This window comes from Barbus barbus, assembly GCF_936440315.1.
Source record: "Barbus barbus genome assembly, chromosome: 16".
NCBI lineage: Eukaryota > Metazoa > Chordata > Actinopteri > Cypriniformes > Cyprinidae > Barbus > Barbus barbus.
The window spans coordinates 16386062-16403997 of NC_136744.1; the positions used below are offsets into that span (position 1 = coordinate 16386062).

Sequence of the window (17936 nt, forward strand, 5' to 3'; positions counted from 1 at the left end):
GCTGCTCCCCTCAGTGGAAAATATTAGACCGACCGGTACATTTCCGAAGCATAGTATCGTCCTTATTAAACTGACATTAAATGCACCGACGATTCATTTTCGATGATCGGCCAGGAGCTGACATAGAGACACGATGCTTTATCAGATTATTATAAACGTTTACACAAGTACACAGCTAGCAGGTTAGCTGGCGTCTATTGGGATTGCCAGTGGACGAAAAGCGAGCTGATTCATTTCCTCGTTTCTCGGATCGGGAACAAATCCAGCGGTGTGGTGTCGGGAAGCTCGTATGTTTTGGTGAACATGGAGCTATTTCAAGCTAAAGATCATTATATTCTCCAGAGCGGAGATAACGCGCTGTGGTGCAGCAGGAAGGATGGATCTATGGCCGTGAGACAGGGTAATGCTTTCATTGCTCCATCACTTTCTTATACAGTGTACATGTGTTTCAATGTTTCCGTTTTCACTGTCTACATTGTTGCCATTTCTCGTGCATAATAGTTGACGCTGCTCCAAAAATGAGGGATTTATGCTCCTTTCAGGAGACGTTGGTTCTTCAAATTCATTGTGAAGTTGTATAGACATTCAAGAGATGAATATGCAAGTTTCATATTTGTCGAGCGAGGCGGCTGTCTGAAAGATGCCCAGTTGTTGTGTTTTTCATTGCCCTACTTTCAAAGCAGCGGCGCTTGCATGACATGCGTGTCAGTGCAAACAAACCTCACATGATGTTTTGGTCGGATGTCTTGCCTAAAAACCCTTTTTCTTTCTACATCATTTGGGGTTCGAGGGTTTGTATGTTTTGGTCAAGGGCGTTTAGATGTCAGCTTGAGAATCTTAAAGGGGATAGTTCACGTAAAAATGAGAATTTTGTCATTATTTACTCACCATGTTATTCCAAATCTGTATGACTGACTTTCCTCAGGAGATGTTTGAATGCTAGGCACCGTCAGACTTCGTTATGATTACTTCCATTTCATCTTTTTTCCACATTATGAAAGTGAATAGTGAAAGCCTTTTATTCTCTAAAATTCTGCCCAACATCTCCTTTCTTGTTCCAAGGAAGAAAGTCATACAACATGAGAGTGAGTAAAAGATGACAGAATTTTAATTTTTTTGTGAAATAATACCATAAAATGCATATTTTTTATATAGTATGTTTTATAATAAATATTTTGTTTATTTTTTGCAACAAAATTTATCTGTTTGATATTGTGATAATCTTTGGGCTAAGTTTGCCATTACTCTTTCCCAATGGTGAAGGCTACAATCTGTGAATAATAATATTATTTAATCAGTTTACAGGGCTTACAAATGACAGCCAAATTAACAGCCTTAATTAAACAGAAATTAAAGTAGTTAATAAATATTTAAATGTCCATCGTTGATGTATTTATAAATATGCTGGCCAGTGCTATTGCTGTTAGATGTCACACGGGAATTTGGCCTATATAGTTACACAGTTAAATGGCGATGGTTAAAGTAAGGGTCAGACATGTGACTGTTCTTCTGGAGAGAAAACGCAGGCTAGTCGAGTAGATAGTCAAATGAGAATTTTCTGCCCAGGCTTTAAAACATTAATTTACTAGGTACAGACACAATTTTGTGTATTAAATCTCCTGTGTATTGTATGCATTGTGTGCATTTTACCAGACATTATTTAAATGCATCTTGTATGTATATGTATATATATATATATATATATATATATATATATATATATATATATATATATATTTATATTTATATTTATATTTATTATTATTATTATTATTTTTTTTATTTTTTTTTAAACCAAAAGATTTGCATGCTCAACCATGACCAGTGTTTTACACTCACACAGCAACCTTTGTTACACTTCTGTTCATCTAACCTTTAAAATATTTACCTATCCACACCTGTTTTATCTCTTGTCAAGTCTAGATCTTGATAGACAGGTAGTCCATCTCTCCGAGTGTCAGGGAAACTGCAGCCTGTGAAGATCTGGATGAGTTCTAGCTGTTTTTAACCCATGTGCGTGCAGCCAGGCTGATCGGGTTTAGGTTGCAGTGCTGTTCCATAATTTAACTGGATAAGGGTTTCCACTGTATGCATGATGCATACAGTCTCAGTTCTTTTGAATGAATTCCTAACAATATGCATCATGCCACAGTTGCCAGCATGGCTGGGTGAGGTTATACCACTACAGTACTTACTACTGTGTTTATTATTCAGTCCCAGTTGGTTTAATGTGTCGGTTTAAAGAATAGTTCAAACAAAAATTAAAATTTTGTAGCATCACTTGCTCACCAATGGATCCTCTGCAGAAAAAGGGTCCGGACAGCTTATATAACATCACAATAATCCACACGACTCCAGTCCATCAATTAATGGCTTGTGAAGTGAACAGCTGTGTGTTTGTAAGACACAAATCTATCTATAATCCAAAATTACACTTCTTAATGTCAAATTAAAGGGTATCCTCTTCAAACTTCTATTAGAGACACATGTGAGATCACAAGTATTTACAAATTGTAATTACAGAAATTCTTAGTATTTGTTGTTAGCTCACATTAAGTCATTTCCCTGTACCAAGACATAATTCAACTCCATGGATGTACCAGCTTCATGTCCTAGTAGATCTTCCCTCAGACTGGAATGATCTCATAGACTGGAAGTACCAAGCTCATGGTCATTATGGAGGGTTTTTGGCAACTTCATGATGCAGTTCATCCAGCTTCCACCCATCCTGTCATCCTGTCATCCAGTCATCCAGGCTGTGAACATCTGATGCTTGAGTGCAGGACAGCGGTAACAATACAGAGAGAGCATCTGCTTCCAAACTGAATTTCTGTCAAATCATCGTAGGTGCCATAACGCTACCATACTCTCAGCCAGTCCACAAAAAATGCTTTCTTTGCACATGACATTTCAGACGCTGCACGTCACTCCTAACAATGCAGGTGATGCCAATCAATCAGCTTTTAAGAGGAGCTACTCAGAAAGTTGGTGACTCAAGTCAGCAGTCAGCATTGTCAGGAACCTGGTTCAGACATGCTTTGGAAAGTTTTTTGAGATTAGTTGTGAGCATCCACATAACCTTGGAAAGTCAAATGAATCTCTGATAGTTCTTCTGTCCCAGATGCAGTACTGAAAAAACAAATACAAATTTGTGTGTTAAAATAATAAATATACAATAAAGTTCATGTTTATGTGTAATAATTATAAATAAAGATATATGTTAGGAACTGAAAAAATATATTTTGAACACTTTAATTTTCATTCTCCTTTCAGCAACTGACCTGCTGCTAGCATGGAATCCTGTCTGTCTGGGCCTTGTAGAAGGTATTATTGGAAAAATACAGCTTCATGCTGGTAAGTCTAATCATCAGACCTAGTATATTTACTGTATAGAATACCATATTACACTGTTATGTTTGCAATAAATTTGGTGACTCTTGGACTAAAACAGACGTCTAATGTTGTTACTGCTAAAATACCATTCATTTTTAATTGATTTAATAAAAGATACGATTGCTTACATTTGTTTTTACTGTAATTCACTTTGTAGCAGGAAGAAACTGGGTACCAGAGACTCATAATGATTAACATAATGAAAGGCAGCTCCTGCATCAGAAATGTCATCTTAATTTGGTTTCTTATTGTTTTGTTATTGCTAAATGTCTTTGAGTGCTTTGTTGCCCAGCTGTTGTGATGTAGCTTTGCATGTTAAATACAATAGTTGAATGATTTTGAATATTTACATACCATGGTATTTACTGCGTACCTGATTCCAAAAAATATTGTGGATTCATAAATGATGCTCATAGACATCCCTTTCCATACAGACCAGTTAACTAAACAAATGCTTTTCACTACATTAAAAAGGAAGGTCTTGAGAGATTTTTTCCACAGAAGTGAAATGATAGCATGCATCATACTTTCATTTCACCATTCAGTGGCTGATATGAGAAGTCAACCTATGTCCGTTGTTAACAGGTTCACTTTATATGAATAATGTTATTATAATGTCGGTCTCTCTTCCTCTTTCAGAGAAACCCCCCGCTGAAGTCTATATGCATGGTGCATTTTGTATTGTTATTGATGGATAAAATAATTGGTTGACCTTTCATGCTTGGTTGCAGTTTTTCAGATCAAACTGCACAAATAAATGAGCCACATGAGTTTGTAGCTACATTTTGTACATGATTTACGTTGTAACCTAATCCAATGGGCAAACCTGATATTTCCATGCACCGTTCCTACAAAGAGCCCAGGCTGTTCTCATTAAATTTTCCACCCAAACATCTTAGAGTTGCCTCCTGCACAGTGCGCTCTATTGATTTACATTAACTTGTCAGTGAAAGTATGACTGCATCGCGCCTCAGTGCAAATGTCTTTGAAGTCATTGTTATGAGAATGTTTGCCATAGGAATGAATCATGCCGGATAGAGCAGGAAAATGAGGTGTGGAACACCCAGTACTCATGACACCCCCCCCCCCCCCCCCCCCCCCCTTTTTTTTTTTGGGCAGATCTTCCTCTCGGCCTGATTTTGATTCGCCAGAAAGCACTGGTGGGCCAGTTGCCAGGAGACCATAAAGTCTACAAGATCACTAAGATTGTAGTCATTCCACTCTCAGAGGATGAACCTCAGGATCTGGAGTTAGAGGTGAATAATGCTGACTGTTTTGTTTAAATGTTCTCCATGCTGGATTTGATTAAACTTGGCATAGAAGACAAAAGTTATAATAATGAACTCAGGTACATTAACCATTACATTTCATCATATAGATGTGTTGCTCTAACATTTAAACAGTTATTTCTTGTCATTATCCTAGTTGGTAGATATTAATTTATTGGATCCTGATAGAATTTACAGAACTTCTTCCCAAATTCCCAACTTGTTTGTGCGCCCAGTTGACATTTGGGCCAAGACTTTAGGTATTTCAGCCCTCTTGTGTAGTAAATGGTTGACGTACAATTAGTGCAAGAGTAGTGGTGTGTGTTTCTAAGGGGTTCCAGAGGAAGCATGATGTTTCTAAGAAGTCAGTCTCTCAGCAGAGCCTCTGGGATAGAGAGGAGATGTTTAACCATGTAAGTGAAACAGTCAGAGGTCACTGTAATCCATTCTCCTGGCGTGCTATCTCTACTTCAGTAGTTTATCCCAGAATAATTGCCCTCTATTACTTTGGCATAGCAGCCTGTCTGTGTAGTTTGATTTTGGCTGTTCTTTCTGTTTTATGGGCACATGAATTTGCTCTGGCATCAGCATCAGGCTAGTCTTAGTGCACATCTTGGCACCCTTTTGGTTTTAATTACAGGAATTAATGTAGCAGCTTTTTTTCAGATGGACTTTGAGCAGGGAAACAGAGATGGTTGTAGATTTGTAACCTAGGTACAACTATTTAGCTTTGTTAGTAATGACAGAAGATAGCTAGCATTAACAAAATTGTCAACTATTCTTTTGCTCTCTTTCACGTTCAGCTCTGTAAAAAGCATCATTTTGGAATCGACAAACCAGAGAAAATCACCCAGTCACCGGACGAGTCCAAGTTCCTGTTGAAGACCCTGAGTCAGATCAAATCTAATGTTGCCGTTCCCATCAAGAAAAAGGTTGATGGGTTGTTTTGAAATCATTGATATCAATGCCAATCATTTTGAGACTAACTCTACCAGTTTTACTTAATCTTTTTGTACTTTGACATATTAGTATGGTTGATTTGACATCTTTTTAACTTAGTATTGTCTCTTTAACCTCATTGTTCACTCCCATCCGGTATTCCCCTGCCTTTCAGGTCAAAGAGAATAAAGAGAAGGAGCGTCTGGAGAGGCGGCTGCTTGATGAGCTCTCAAAGATATTCATGGACTCGGATTCATTTTACTATAGTCTGACCTATGACCTCACCAACACAGTCCAGCGACAGGGAGAGTTAGGCAAGTCAGATCAGCCCTTGTGGAAAAAGGTGAGAGGCTGAGTTATTGTGTTACATAAATTAAAATTTAGGCCTACATATCTACAGTGAGAGTTTTTAAGGTTGTGGTAATAAGACATTTTTCAGTGAGCAACAGATTAAGAAAGAATGATTTAAAAATAATAATAGATTTAAAATGTCTGTTATTATTTAAATTGGGGACAGTTAAGTAAATGCTTTAGAGCGCAATAAACTGTTGGGTTTATTTGAGTGACAATGTGGCTCACTCTTAACACTCGTCCCACACATACAGGATGCAAAAATACATTTACATCTCATTTCTTAAAGAATAGATCATTATCTTTAGACACTTCCTGGATAAATAGTCAAGTACTAATAAATTAGGATCTGTTATTTCTGAAGATGCAGCTAAATTAAAACAATGAACAAAGACAGTAGGGAGTGAGTCACTGCATTGTTGTTATTGTTAATTAAAACTAAAACTATTAAAATTGTTTTTAATTGAAATAAAGCTGAAATAAACTATACATATAAAAATTAGATGAAAAATTACACTGATATACTGAAATTACTAAAACTTAAAATATAAATATTTTAAAACAATTGAAAAAAATGACAAGCATTTAACAAAACTAATAAGACGTAACCTTAAATTGAAATGAAAACTGAAGATATAAAAATAAAAGCACATTATAAATATTAGAAAATACTATAATAATCTGTAAATAATACTAAAATAATACTGGTTCATCACCAGTATTAAAAAGGTTATTTTCCAATCCCACTTCCTGTTTCTCGGCATGTTCTAATAAAAAGACCATAGAACAAACATTTACACATACCTGACATCTGACAAACACAGAATACTGATCCACATTTTTTTTTCATTTTAGGTGGATGATAGATTCTTCTGGAACAAACATATGATCAAAGACCTCATTGACTTGCAGGTGCAAAACTATTTTTCTTAGATTGTCCTGAATTTTAATTTGTAAATATTAAAAGATGCAAACCTATGAAATCATGTTTTTTCCAATGTAAAAATGTAATTGTGTCTTTTTATCTCACAATTCTGACTATTTCCGTGCGAATGGGAGTGTATACTTCACAATTCTGGCTTTTTTCCTTTTTTTTAAATGATGCACTTTATTTTAAGGTGTCCCTGTTACAGTGTAATTACACATTTAAGTACTGAGTGATATTAATTAACTACATGTACTTACTATATGATTAGGGTTACTTGAATGTAATTATGCATTATTTATAGTTATAATAATAGTAAGTACATGTAAAGTGTAACAGGGACATTCATTGGCGTAAACACGCTTCCATACCAGCCCTGAATGGTGATAATACAAGATGTCCTGTTTTGCAGGTGCCTCAAGTGGACTTTTGGGTGATTCCTATCATCCAAGGCTTCGTGCAGGTGGAGGAGCTGGTGGTGAACTATAACGAGAGCTCTGATGAAGAGAGGAGCAGCCCGGAGACACCTCTGCAGGAGCCCACCTGTGTGGATGATGTTCACCCACGCTTCACTGTGGCTCTCATCTCCCGACGAAGCCGTCACCGTGCAGGTGCACTAATTAATGCAATCAGGTGATTCATATTTACACACCGTGCCGTCAGTGTAATAATATCATCATGATTTCCACTGAAGGAATGCGCTACAAGCGGAGGGGCGTGGATACTGACGGACACGTGGCCAACTATGTGGAGACAGAGCAGCTAATCCATGTGCACAGCCACACGTTGTCCTTTGTACAAACGCGAGGCTCTGTCCCTGTGTTTTGGAGCCAAGCTGGGTATCGCTACAACCCCAGACCTCGGATAGAGAAAGGTGGGGTGTATCTGTGTAATCGATTCTCTCTTCAAATCATAAATGAGATCTAACTCACAGCACAGTCTAGCACTTCTGTTTATAGACTAGCTATCACTGTGATGCATCATTGTAGTCATTGTTTGGAAATGTTTTATCCTGTGAATAGCGTCAGGTGTAGAATTGGCATGCTTTCATGGTTTCTTGATTGAACATAGTGCTCGGAGGAAATGTTGTGGCTCAGTGGTGATAATTCAGAGCTTTACTGTGATCCTCCTGCAGCGCTGTTTCCTACATGATGTTATCTCACAGATGTGTTTTGTTGCAGGCGAGAGGGAAACTATGCCTTATTTTGCTTCTCACTTTGAACAGCAAGTTCAGATTTACAAAAAACTGGTAAGATGTGTTTAAAATATAACCATTTCAGCGAGTGAAATCCTAATATTTTTTATAGTAGTGTAAAAAGTAGAGCTGTTAATCAATTTAAATGTTTAAACATGCTTAATCTAAATTGTCTTCATAGTTAATGCATTCTGTTCCTTCAGACTACAAATATGTGTAATTACTGGCATGTGTGGATGACATTCATAGTGAAATATAATAATGTATAAGATATAATGACACTAAATTGAGGTCCTTATGCTCACCAAGGCTGCATTTATTTGATAAAAAATACAGTAATATTCTAAAATATTATTACAAATTTTCTATTTTAATATATTTCAAAATGTAGTTTATTCCTGTTATAGCAAAGCTGAGATTTCAGCAGCTATAACTCCAGTCTTCCCCCAAATATAGTCCAGTTTTTACAGCAGTAGCAAATGCTTTTATTTTGGCTTTGTACTACATAAAGACTATGGAACAGAGACATTTTCATTTAATTAGAGATTCAAAGTCTTGTCTTCAAGCAATGTTATCCCTTAAAAATGATCACCCAGCACTTATAATGTTTTTTTTTTACAAACTGTTGGAACTAGAGGATCATAATTTTAATATCTGGGTTTGTTGGGTGCCTGGGCACTGTGGAATCAAAGGAAATAAAGAAGCAGACTCTGCTGCAAGAGAAGCATTATCAGTAGACCTTGAATTTTGTACAGCACCTCCTATAGATTTAAAACCAATTATTTGTTCCTATGTTAATAACCAATAGCAAACATAGGGGGATCTATATGCAATGAATAAACGCCATGAAATTAGCAATGTTTCAACTGATGCCAGGGCTGCATTTCCCAAAAGCATCATAAGCCTAAGTTGTTTGTAGCTCCATTGGTTTCATTGAGTCTACAATGTACTGAAGGTTACGATGCCTTTGGGGAACGCAGCCCTGATTGTTTATACCCACTGTAGAGTTGGTCATTCCAAGATGACACACAAGTTTTTAATACTTGGAGAAGATCATCCAACATGTTCTCTTTGCCAAAACCCTTTAACCCTGAAGTATGTTTTATTAGATTGTGCTGGTTTTAACCCTGTGAGAGAACTTTTTTTATTCAGTTAACTATTTTGAAGAGATTTTTAAAAGAGTTAAGCCAAATAGAGTTTTAGAGTTTTTAAACAAAAATAAATGGTAAAAACCTGATATAATTTAGCCATCAATTTTTTCTCGCCATGAAAATACAGAAGCTGGCATGGCATTAAACACAAACAAACAAGCAAAACAGTCTTCCATGTCACATGATCCTTCAGAAATCATTCTAATATGCTGATTTGGTTCTAAAGGGGGGAAAAAAAACAGTAAAACAGTACTGTTTAATATTTGTGTGGAAATGTTTTTGAAATGGAATCCTTTTGTTGCATTATAAATGTATTTACTGTCAATTTTGACCAATTGAATGTCCTTGCTGAATAAAAATAGTTTTTCAAAAAATGTTTGACCATAAACATTTGAATGGTGGTGTAAGCATTAATTAATAATATTAATTCTGTAATAATTTGAAATGTTCCAGTCAGACATAGAACGGAATTATGTCAGAATGTCAAAATGAATGTTTATGGTCTAAGCAAATAACTTGAATTAAACATAATTAATTGCATTTGTCAAGCCATTAACTATAACAGCCATAACAAAAGCATTAGATATATAATTTCCTCTGTATTACAGAGTTTTTAGTAATCCAGTACCGTTTCCCCCCCCCCCCCATCAGGTGATTATTAATTTAGTGGACCAAAATGGACGCGAGAAGATGATTGGTGATGCTTACCTCAAACAAGTGCTGCTGTACAATAATCCCAACCTAACATATGTTTCATTCGACTTCCATGAGCACTGGTAAGAAACTCAGAGTGTGGCGATCTAAAAATCAGCCCATTCTTGTGATTTTTACAAAAGAACATGTTATGGTCAAATCTTCAAAAATCTACAAGATTTTCTCCTTTGTCACTCCCAGTCGAGGGATGAAGTTTGAGAATCTGCAGACTCTCACTGATGCCATCTCTGACATTATCACAGACATGAGATGGGCCTGGTGGGTCTTTCATTTGCTCTTAAGTCCTAATTCTGCTTGCAAGTTAGTTAATATCATGTCCAATGTAATATCCATCTACTTTTATTTTCAAATAGGGTGGATCAAGCTGGAGTCATCTGTCAACAGGAAGGCATCTTCCGAGTTAACTGCATGGATTGCTTGGACAGGACTAATGTGTTACAGGCAGCTATTGCCCGTGTGGTCATGGAACAGCAGGTATTTAAATTCACCTTTGACATTGGAACACGCACACAGATAAATTCACACATAAAAATGAAAGTTGTTTTTGGGTAAGATCATGTGCTAAATGCCTTAAGGTGTAAATAAAACTCTGGCTTCTAGGAACGCTGCCATATTGCACCCACAGAACAGTGTAGTGTATTTGCCTCACTCAGCTGCTCTCAGTATGCCGGTACATTTCAAAGAGTCTTTTGATCTGTTTGATTCCAGCTGAAAAAACTTGGTGTAATGCCACCTGAGCAGCCACTGCCCCTCAAGTGTTACAGGATCTATCAAGTGATGTGGGCCAACAATGGAGACACCATTAGCCGTCAGTATGCTGGCACAGCTGCCCTAAAGGTAAATAGACTAAATGCCAGCCATTGATTTTATGCTGTCCCCACTGCCCATTTACACCACCATCTGTCAGCATGTAGTATCTAGTTTGCAGATTGACAAGTCAATATTTAACTAGTTATCTTATCTATCCATCCATCCATCCATCCATCCACATTAAAAACATTAATTTAAATACATTTTTACTTACAATTATATATATTCATATTATTCTTTATATAATTCTTGCTTTATCTCTATATATAAACACAATTTTTTTTAATAGTTTGACATATATAGCCATATTGTTTTTTTTTTTTTTTTGTTTTGAGAGACTTCAGTGTCTTTTTAAGGAGTAAAAACTGAGAACGCTTTTGGTTTCATAACATAACTGATGTAGGACAGTGATGACCACCCAAAGAGTTTGTCAGCTTATTCTGATGTGTGCAATCTGTTGTGTAGGGAGATTTCACACGAACAGGAGAGCGAAAGTTAGCGGGGGTGATGAAGGATGGTGTGAACTCAGCTAATCGTTACTATCTGAACCGCTTCAGAGATGCCTACCGACAGGCCGTCATTGGTCAGTATAAAAAATTCTCAATATTAGGTACACACTGCTAAAAGCCCAGCCTGGTGCCTCATCTGCCATGTACTGTATCTCTGGTCCTCCCAGACCTCATGATGGGCCTTCCAGTAACGGAAGACCTGTACTCCATCTTCAGCAAAGAGAAAGAGCAGGAGGAGAAAGAGAGGGAGAGCCAAAGAGGAGCTCAGGAGCAGGTCAGCTTCCTGCTGCAGACATACATGCAGCTGCTGCTGCCTGATGATGAGAAGTTTCATGGTGGATGGGCACTTATCGACTGTGATCCAAGGTGAGAGCCCTCCACATCATCATGCAGTGCTTTGGAGAGAGTTCTCATTTCAAGCAAATTGTATGATGCGGTTTCAGAAAATTAAGGGGCTGTTCACACAGAATGTGTTTTTGTTAAAAAAAATGCAAGACACAGGTCAGTGGAATGAAAAGAACAGGGTCTTGAATTGTTTTTGTTTTTTTAAAAGCAAGGCAGCACAGTGGAATGTAAAAATGCATTCTGTTGTAACAGTCCCTTAATTGTGTAATCTTCTTTTCTATTTTCCCCTTTATTTGGAATTATTTATTAGAATTTAAGAACAAAATTAATTACAATAATATAAAACTAAGGTAATAATGCTAAAGATGTATTATTAAAGATATATTAAAGCTTGATTAAAAAATTCATATTGTTAGTTTACTCTTCCTCCTACAGTTTATTGTCAGTGGCTCAGAGGTACTTGTACATATTGTTTTTTCCCTGTTTGGTTGTATAATAATTGTTTGGGTGAGGGAGCCTCCATTCTTTTGAGCATTTTTTGGTGGTAGGTCATGGGGAAAGATGCCTGAAAACTGTCGCTGATTGGGTTGGAATCATCTTGAGTCTTTGTAAATTACACAAGGTTAACTCTGTCCAGTAATGCTTATTTGAGGTAATTTTCACACAAGATATACTCAAATAAGCATGATATATTATGGTCAGACTTAAATTCTAGTAAAATTTCATGCATTTTGCAAGGCATTGACCATTGTTTCTATTTTTCCTGTATGCCCAGGGTTTAATGGAACTATTTATGGGCCTCTCTTTCGAGATGTTGACCTTTTTTCCTCTTATAGTCTTATAGATGCCACTCACAAAGATGTTGATGTTCTTCTGCTGTTGTCCAACTGTGCATATTATGTGGCCTAGTAAGTGCAATTTCTCCCAATGTTTGTGTTTTTAAAATAAGAAATCTTTTCCTTGGCATTGGTTTAGTAATGCCACTCCACTTTGCTGTTGCTATTTAGCTATGATGAGGAGGCGGACAAAGTCAACCAGTATCAGAGACTAAGTTTAGAAGGACTTGAAAAGATCGACATTGGTAAGAGCTTGTAGATAAACTTGTGGGTGTAATTTTTGTCCTAATAAATAAAATGTCCTGTGATATCATGACAGTTTGCCAATGTTGGTCTATTTAGGCCCAGAACCGACTCTTTTCGGAAAGCCTAAATACTGCTGCATGCGGCTGCACTATAAGAACGGGGAGATTAGTGGTTACTTCCATACACTGAGGGCTGTCACACGAAATCCAGAAGATGATGGAAAAGGTTTGTACAGGGATACCATGATTTGCTGTACCTCTAGTTCTGTATTGTGTAATTCATTGATTGACATTATGGGTTAAGTTGGTAAAAGATATAACTTGGCTGTCTGAATACTGATGTAGCTTGAAGGGTTTTGTGTTTGTGTTAAATAATTTATCCTTTCCTCTGCACTTGTTGGATTGTTTGCATTTCAGACACACTCCAGTGCATTGCGGAAATGCTTCGTATTACAAAGCAAGCTATGGGGCTTGACGTCCAGATTGTTGAGAAGAAACTAGAGAGGTAAAAGGAAAAAAAAAAACTTTTTAAAGCTTCTTCTAGGAGATGGTTTTTACCTGATTTACTAAGGATACAAGTTTGCTCACACTGCAGGGGATTTTGGTCTTTAATCTGTTTTCTAAATTAGATTTTTTTTATCTTAAATATTTTGTTTTGTACAGACTGTTGTATAAAAATGACATGTGGCTGGATATGATCATTTCTGCAATTTTTTGCCAGCATGTCCACATTGGACACAAACTTGTGTAGGTTCCTGTGAAACTTTAGTATTGGGTGTTTAAACTTGCTTCACAGTAATTAACGAATGAAAAAACATGAAACTCAATCTGATCAATTAGACCGAGACACATTAACAAAAAAATATAATTCTTTAATGAATGTGGTTTGAACCAGGCTTGCGAACCCCTGATTTAAAGGGTTAGTTCACCCAAAAATGAAAATTAGCCTGTGATTTAATCACCCTCGAGGCATCCTAGGTGTATATGACTTTCTTCTTTCAGACGAATCCAATCGGAGTTATATTAAAAATTGTCCTGGCTATTCCAAGTGTTATCATTGCAGTGGGTGTTTCTGTTCAACAGTCCAAAACACGTCAAATAAAGAGCACACATTCATAATAAAACGTGCCTCACACGGCTTCGGGGCATGGATGAAGGTCTCCTGTAGCGAATCCATGCATTTTTTAAGAAACATATCCATATTTCAAATGTTAAAAACACTTTTCTTTGTGAGACACGTTTTATTATGGATGTGCACGCTTTATTTGACTTGTTTTGGACTGTTGAACAAAAACACCCGCCCACTGCAATGATAACGCTTGGAATAGCCAGGACAATTTTTAATATAACTCTGATTGGATTCGTCTGAAAGAAGAAAGTCATATACACCTAGGATGGCTTGAGGGTGAGTAAATCACAGGCTAATTTAAATTTTTGGGTGAATTAACCCTTTAGTGTGTGTGTTTTTTTTTTTGTTTTTCATATTAAGACTACAAAAAATTAAACCAATTTCTGTCAAATCTGTTGTTTTTTTCCTGTCTTTTTGAACAAGGCCAAATTGTGCTGAATTGTTAGTTCTTGATTAATCTTGCTTTAATTGCTGTTTCAGGAGACACAGCAAACCACATGAGGATATAATGGGAATACAAGGGAAAGCCGTGGACCAAGTCCTTGGGTCTGGTTTGGCTCAAGGCAAAAGTTTCCTTTTGAACAAGTTTTCAACACTAAACCAGAAAGTAAAGCAGACAAAGACTAACGTGAACATTGGAAACTTCAAGCCCTTGGGGAAACTAGGGTCCTTCTCAAAGCCTGAGGTAAAAGTGAACTTCCTCAAGCCAAATTTGCATATGAACCTCTGGAAATCAGACAGCAGTTTAGAGACCCATGATGGCAATACGGGTTCAGCAGCCCTGAAAGACCTCAATGACGAACATTCAGAGGAGATTTCCTCCGATTCTGATTCATACAACTCTGACGAGCAGCCTTGCTCAGGCTCTCGAGAAAACGTGGACTATGTGCTTCCTAGCTGTGGAATTGTAGCATCTGCACCACGACTTGGCAGTCGCTCGCAGTCAATTGGCAGCGTCGAGCTTAAGGTGCCCTCTGTCATCCGAGTCACAGGCTGTGATGACAAGACAGCAGATAGCTTGTCAGTTGGCCCGGACGGCCAGTCTCCTGGGTCAGCCTCGGTGGCAGAGGAAGCCATTCTGATTGACTTCGGGACACCTATCGATGCTTACTGCCACCAATTCATCCAGGATGCCAAGATCAAACCAATAGAGGTGTTTGAGGAAGTGGCTCCAGCACCCAAACTGCAAGCGCCTCAAGCCCCCTCAGCTCCAGACACAAAACTGGGGTCTTCACATTCCCAACAGCAGCTTCCTCGCCCATCCCAGCTTGAGGTAGAGTCCTCCGTCCATGGGGCAAATCTCCTGACTGTTCAGCCTGCAGGCTCCGCCACATCATGCGGGTCACAAAAGAGCCTGGAAGGTGTCACAGGACCCTCCCCCGCAGACAGCAACGGAAGCCGGGTTGTGTCGCCCTTTGCGAAGATAAGGAGCTCCATGGTGCAGGTGGCTAGTTTAACCCAAGCTGGACTTACCCAAGGCATCAACTTTGCTGTAGCAAAAGTACAGAAAAGCCCAGAACCAGACGCTGTCAATGAAACCCAAGAGAATGAATTGCGAGCGATGTTTACACAGTGCCAGACCAGGATCATTCAGATATAGCGTGCTTAGCGGATGTGTTTTTAGCGTTTGATCGTGACTTCCAGTACAGTAACAGTAGCATAAACTCACAAAAGTCAAGCCACACTCCTATTTTTCTCTCCAGTTAACCGAACCAAAGTTTACAGCCAGTGTTGAGTAGTAAGTAGTACGATTAACTCGACCAAGTCGAATCCTAAACATCTCTATATTGCTGGTTTGCATGTGAAGAAGTAACCCTGAGGTAGATTAGGACAGGCAAGTTTTATTGCATTTCGAGACCCAAGACCTAGATATGTCATGTAACCCCATTTGTGCAGTAAATTTCACTGGCTGTGTAACTACAACCTTTCCCGATTGGAATATCTATCAGTGGGTGGCTTAATATTTCACGTTAGACAACCAGACAGTACAGTTATATGGATATCTTTGATGTGGTGTTTGTCATAAAAATATACCAAAATAGGACCAGAGTAGTTGTGTATGATCTATGGTCAAATTATATTATTCAACTGTAAAAGGTATTGTATGTAAGTACTGTAGCAGTTTCCTTTAGAACTCTCCAATTAAGATGTTTATAGACAGAGAATTATATTAACATGCTCTTAAGTTTATTATCATAGCCGATGGAAACAAGACGCCTCTGTTGATCCAATCATACAACTAAATCATTCTGTCAAACAAAACGTTCGTTTCATAGCATTAGCAGATGACTCGAACAACTATTTACTGTCACAAGTTTATTTTGAGAAAGGCTTTTATGTTAAAATTTTACATCTCTGTCTTGTTTTTCAGTTGTATGCGATGGGATAATGTAACGGTGGTCTGCTGATATCTTAAAATGCTCTGCTTGTACATTGGGGAACGTTATGATATGACTGGTTTTAAGTACCTGTAAAAACCTACAATGAATTCTTTGCAGTTGCTGGACCTCCGTGTGCATATATAATGACTTTTGACTGGTATTTGACACAGGTCTGATGCAAGGTACCCACGATTATCAACGTTTTGCACTCATTAAATGGCAAGAGCAAGCCTTATCAAATTGCTAAATACAGGTTTTTGACAAGTCTACCTATAAATCTGTTTTCTTTCAGTTTACATTTATTTCTGTCTATAGTATCTATGCCATGTCTTTAGATTCGCTTTGGCTTGAAGGCATTTAGTTGAAAATTGAGAAGTGATTAGATCATCTTTTGAAGCCTTAACCCATATATTGTAGATTTGGAAAAAAATATCAAGACTTACTGGGTGATATCCAGTGGATTCTAGTTTAATTATGCATTAATTACTGTTGTTTAAGTGCAGATCCTGTGGGATTGATCTTTGTATCAAGAGACGCTGAAATAGTTCAATATCTTATAGGCTAAATAATATCAAAAGGTCTGAATAAGGCACTGTGATCTCATGAGAACATTATATTGGCTTTTAGAGCTGGTTTATCAGTTCTTTGGGCCACAGTTAGCTCTTCAAACCCACCATGACCTTTGTTCCTCACGTCATTTCTTACTCGTCTTTCTCTCACATGTACTGTAGCATAGAGTGCTGTGCAAGGCAGTGGGTTACACGATGTTCTTGACATTCCTGGAGCTGGTACGTGGTTATGATAAGCTGAGATTGAAACTGTTTTGAGTTTTAATACATGGTGGCTGTTATGCAAAAGTGATAAATACATGCGCAGTAGTTTTGGTGGTGACATGATGACATGCGCTGAACTGCACTCTGTTCTTTGTTTCGAATTTGAAATGTTGTTCTTTGGCAGAGGTTTATGCTGAGGATCTTAAACATTCTTCTTGTTTTTGGTTATGTATGAATTTTAAATTTTCTATGCATTAAGACTTGCACTGTACTTTGTGGTTGTTCCCTGAACATCTTGCAATTTGTTGCAATTTGTCACAAAGTGCTTTTGAATCCACTTTTTATTTTCAATATTTGTAACTGAACTGACATGTATCGTATAACATTTTGTCTAACAGTCTTGTTTGTAAATCATGTTCAGCTTCCTCCCATTTGAAAGAACGTAGTCCTCCATAGATGTTTGTGAACTGTTTTCATCCATTGTACCCAACATTTTATTGCAGAGTATTTATTCAAAATTCATGTTCTCAAGCTTATTCCCCAGTATTTTGCTATGTTAATAATAATAATAATAATAATGTAAACTGCTGTATTTTAAAATGTTATGGGATGTGCCTGGGAGGATTTTTAAGTAAATATTTAAACAAAAAATGTAATTTTGATTATTTTTTTTATTCATGTATAATTACAAAAACATTTTTTTTGTGTCTTTTCTCACCAAACACTGCAGAGGTCACTTGAGGAATGTTTTTTTTTAGCACTCAACTCTCAGATCTCACTGTAACCTCTCCTTAGTGTCGGTATGTGGCTCCTCCTAGCGAAGACCTCTTAATTGCCCAGAGCTACACTGTATAACATTCTCTGCATTCAGATGCAGCCTGAGAGGTTTGTGACTCCTTCAGTCATGTTATAATAGAGAATAGTCTGGTGCTGCATTGCCAAAGATATTCAACATGAACATGTCAGCACTGG

At 37.5% G+C, this 17936-nt stretch overlaps 1 protein-coding gene across 1 annotated transcript; it reads left to right on the plus strand.

The window, feature by feature from the left end:
• On the plus strand, window positions 1–17618 carry LOC306882226 (phosphatidylinositide phosphatase SAC2). The gene is made up of 20 exons (XM_079436724.1): window positions 1–400; window positions 3274–3354; window positions 4513–4649; window positions 5465–5593; window positions 5776–5943; window positions 6807–6863; window positions 7289–7487; window positions 7571–7750; window positions 8058–8125; window positions 9874–9998; window positions 10117–10194; window positions 10290–10410; window positions 10645–10773; window positions 11212–11329; window positions 11423–11621; window positions 12437–12508; window positions 12608–12681; window positions 12779–12907; window positions 13099–13186; window positions 14291–17618. The coding sequence occupies exons 1-20, from the start codon at window positions 304–306 to the stop codon at window positions 15408–15410; spliced, it is 3369 nt and encodes a 1122-aa protein (XP_079292850.1). The 5' UTR covers window positions 1–303; the 3' UTR covers window positions 15411–17618.
• Window positions 17619–17936: the final 318 nt, after the last annotated feature.

Excerpts from the sequence above, each read along its gene's own strand:
- LOC306882226 (XM_079436724.1), top strand. The coding sequence starts at position 304 with ATGGAGCTATTTCAAGCTAAAGATCATTATATTCTCCAGAGCGGAGAT. Across the intron at positions 401-3,273 it reads ATCTATGGCCGTGAGACAGG|CAACTGACCTGCTGCTAGCA; the intron begins GTAATGCTTTCA and ends TTCTCCTTTCAG. Across the intron at positions 4,650-5,464 it reads CTCAGGATCTGGAGTTAGAG|CTCTGTAAAAAGCATCATTT; the intron begins GTGAATAATGCT and ends TTTCACGTTCAG.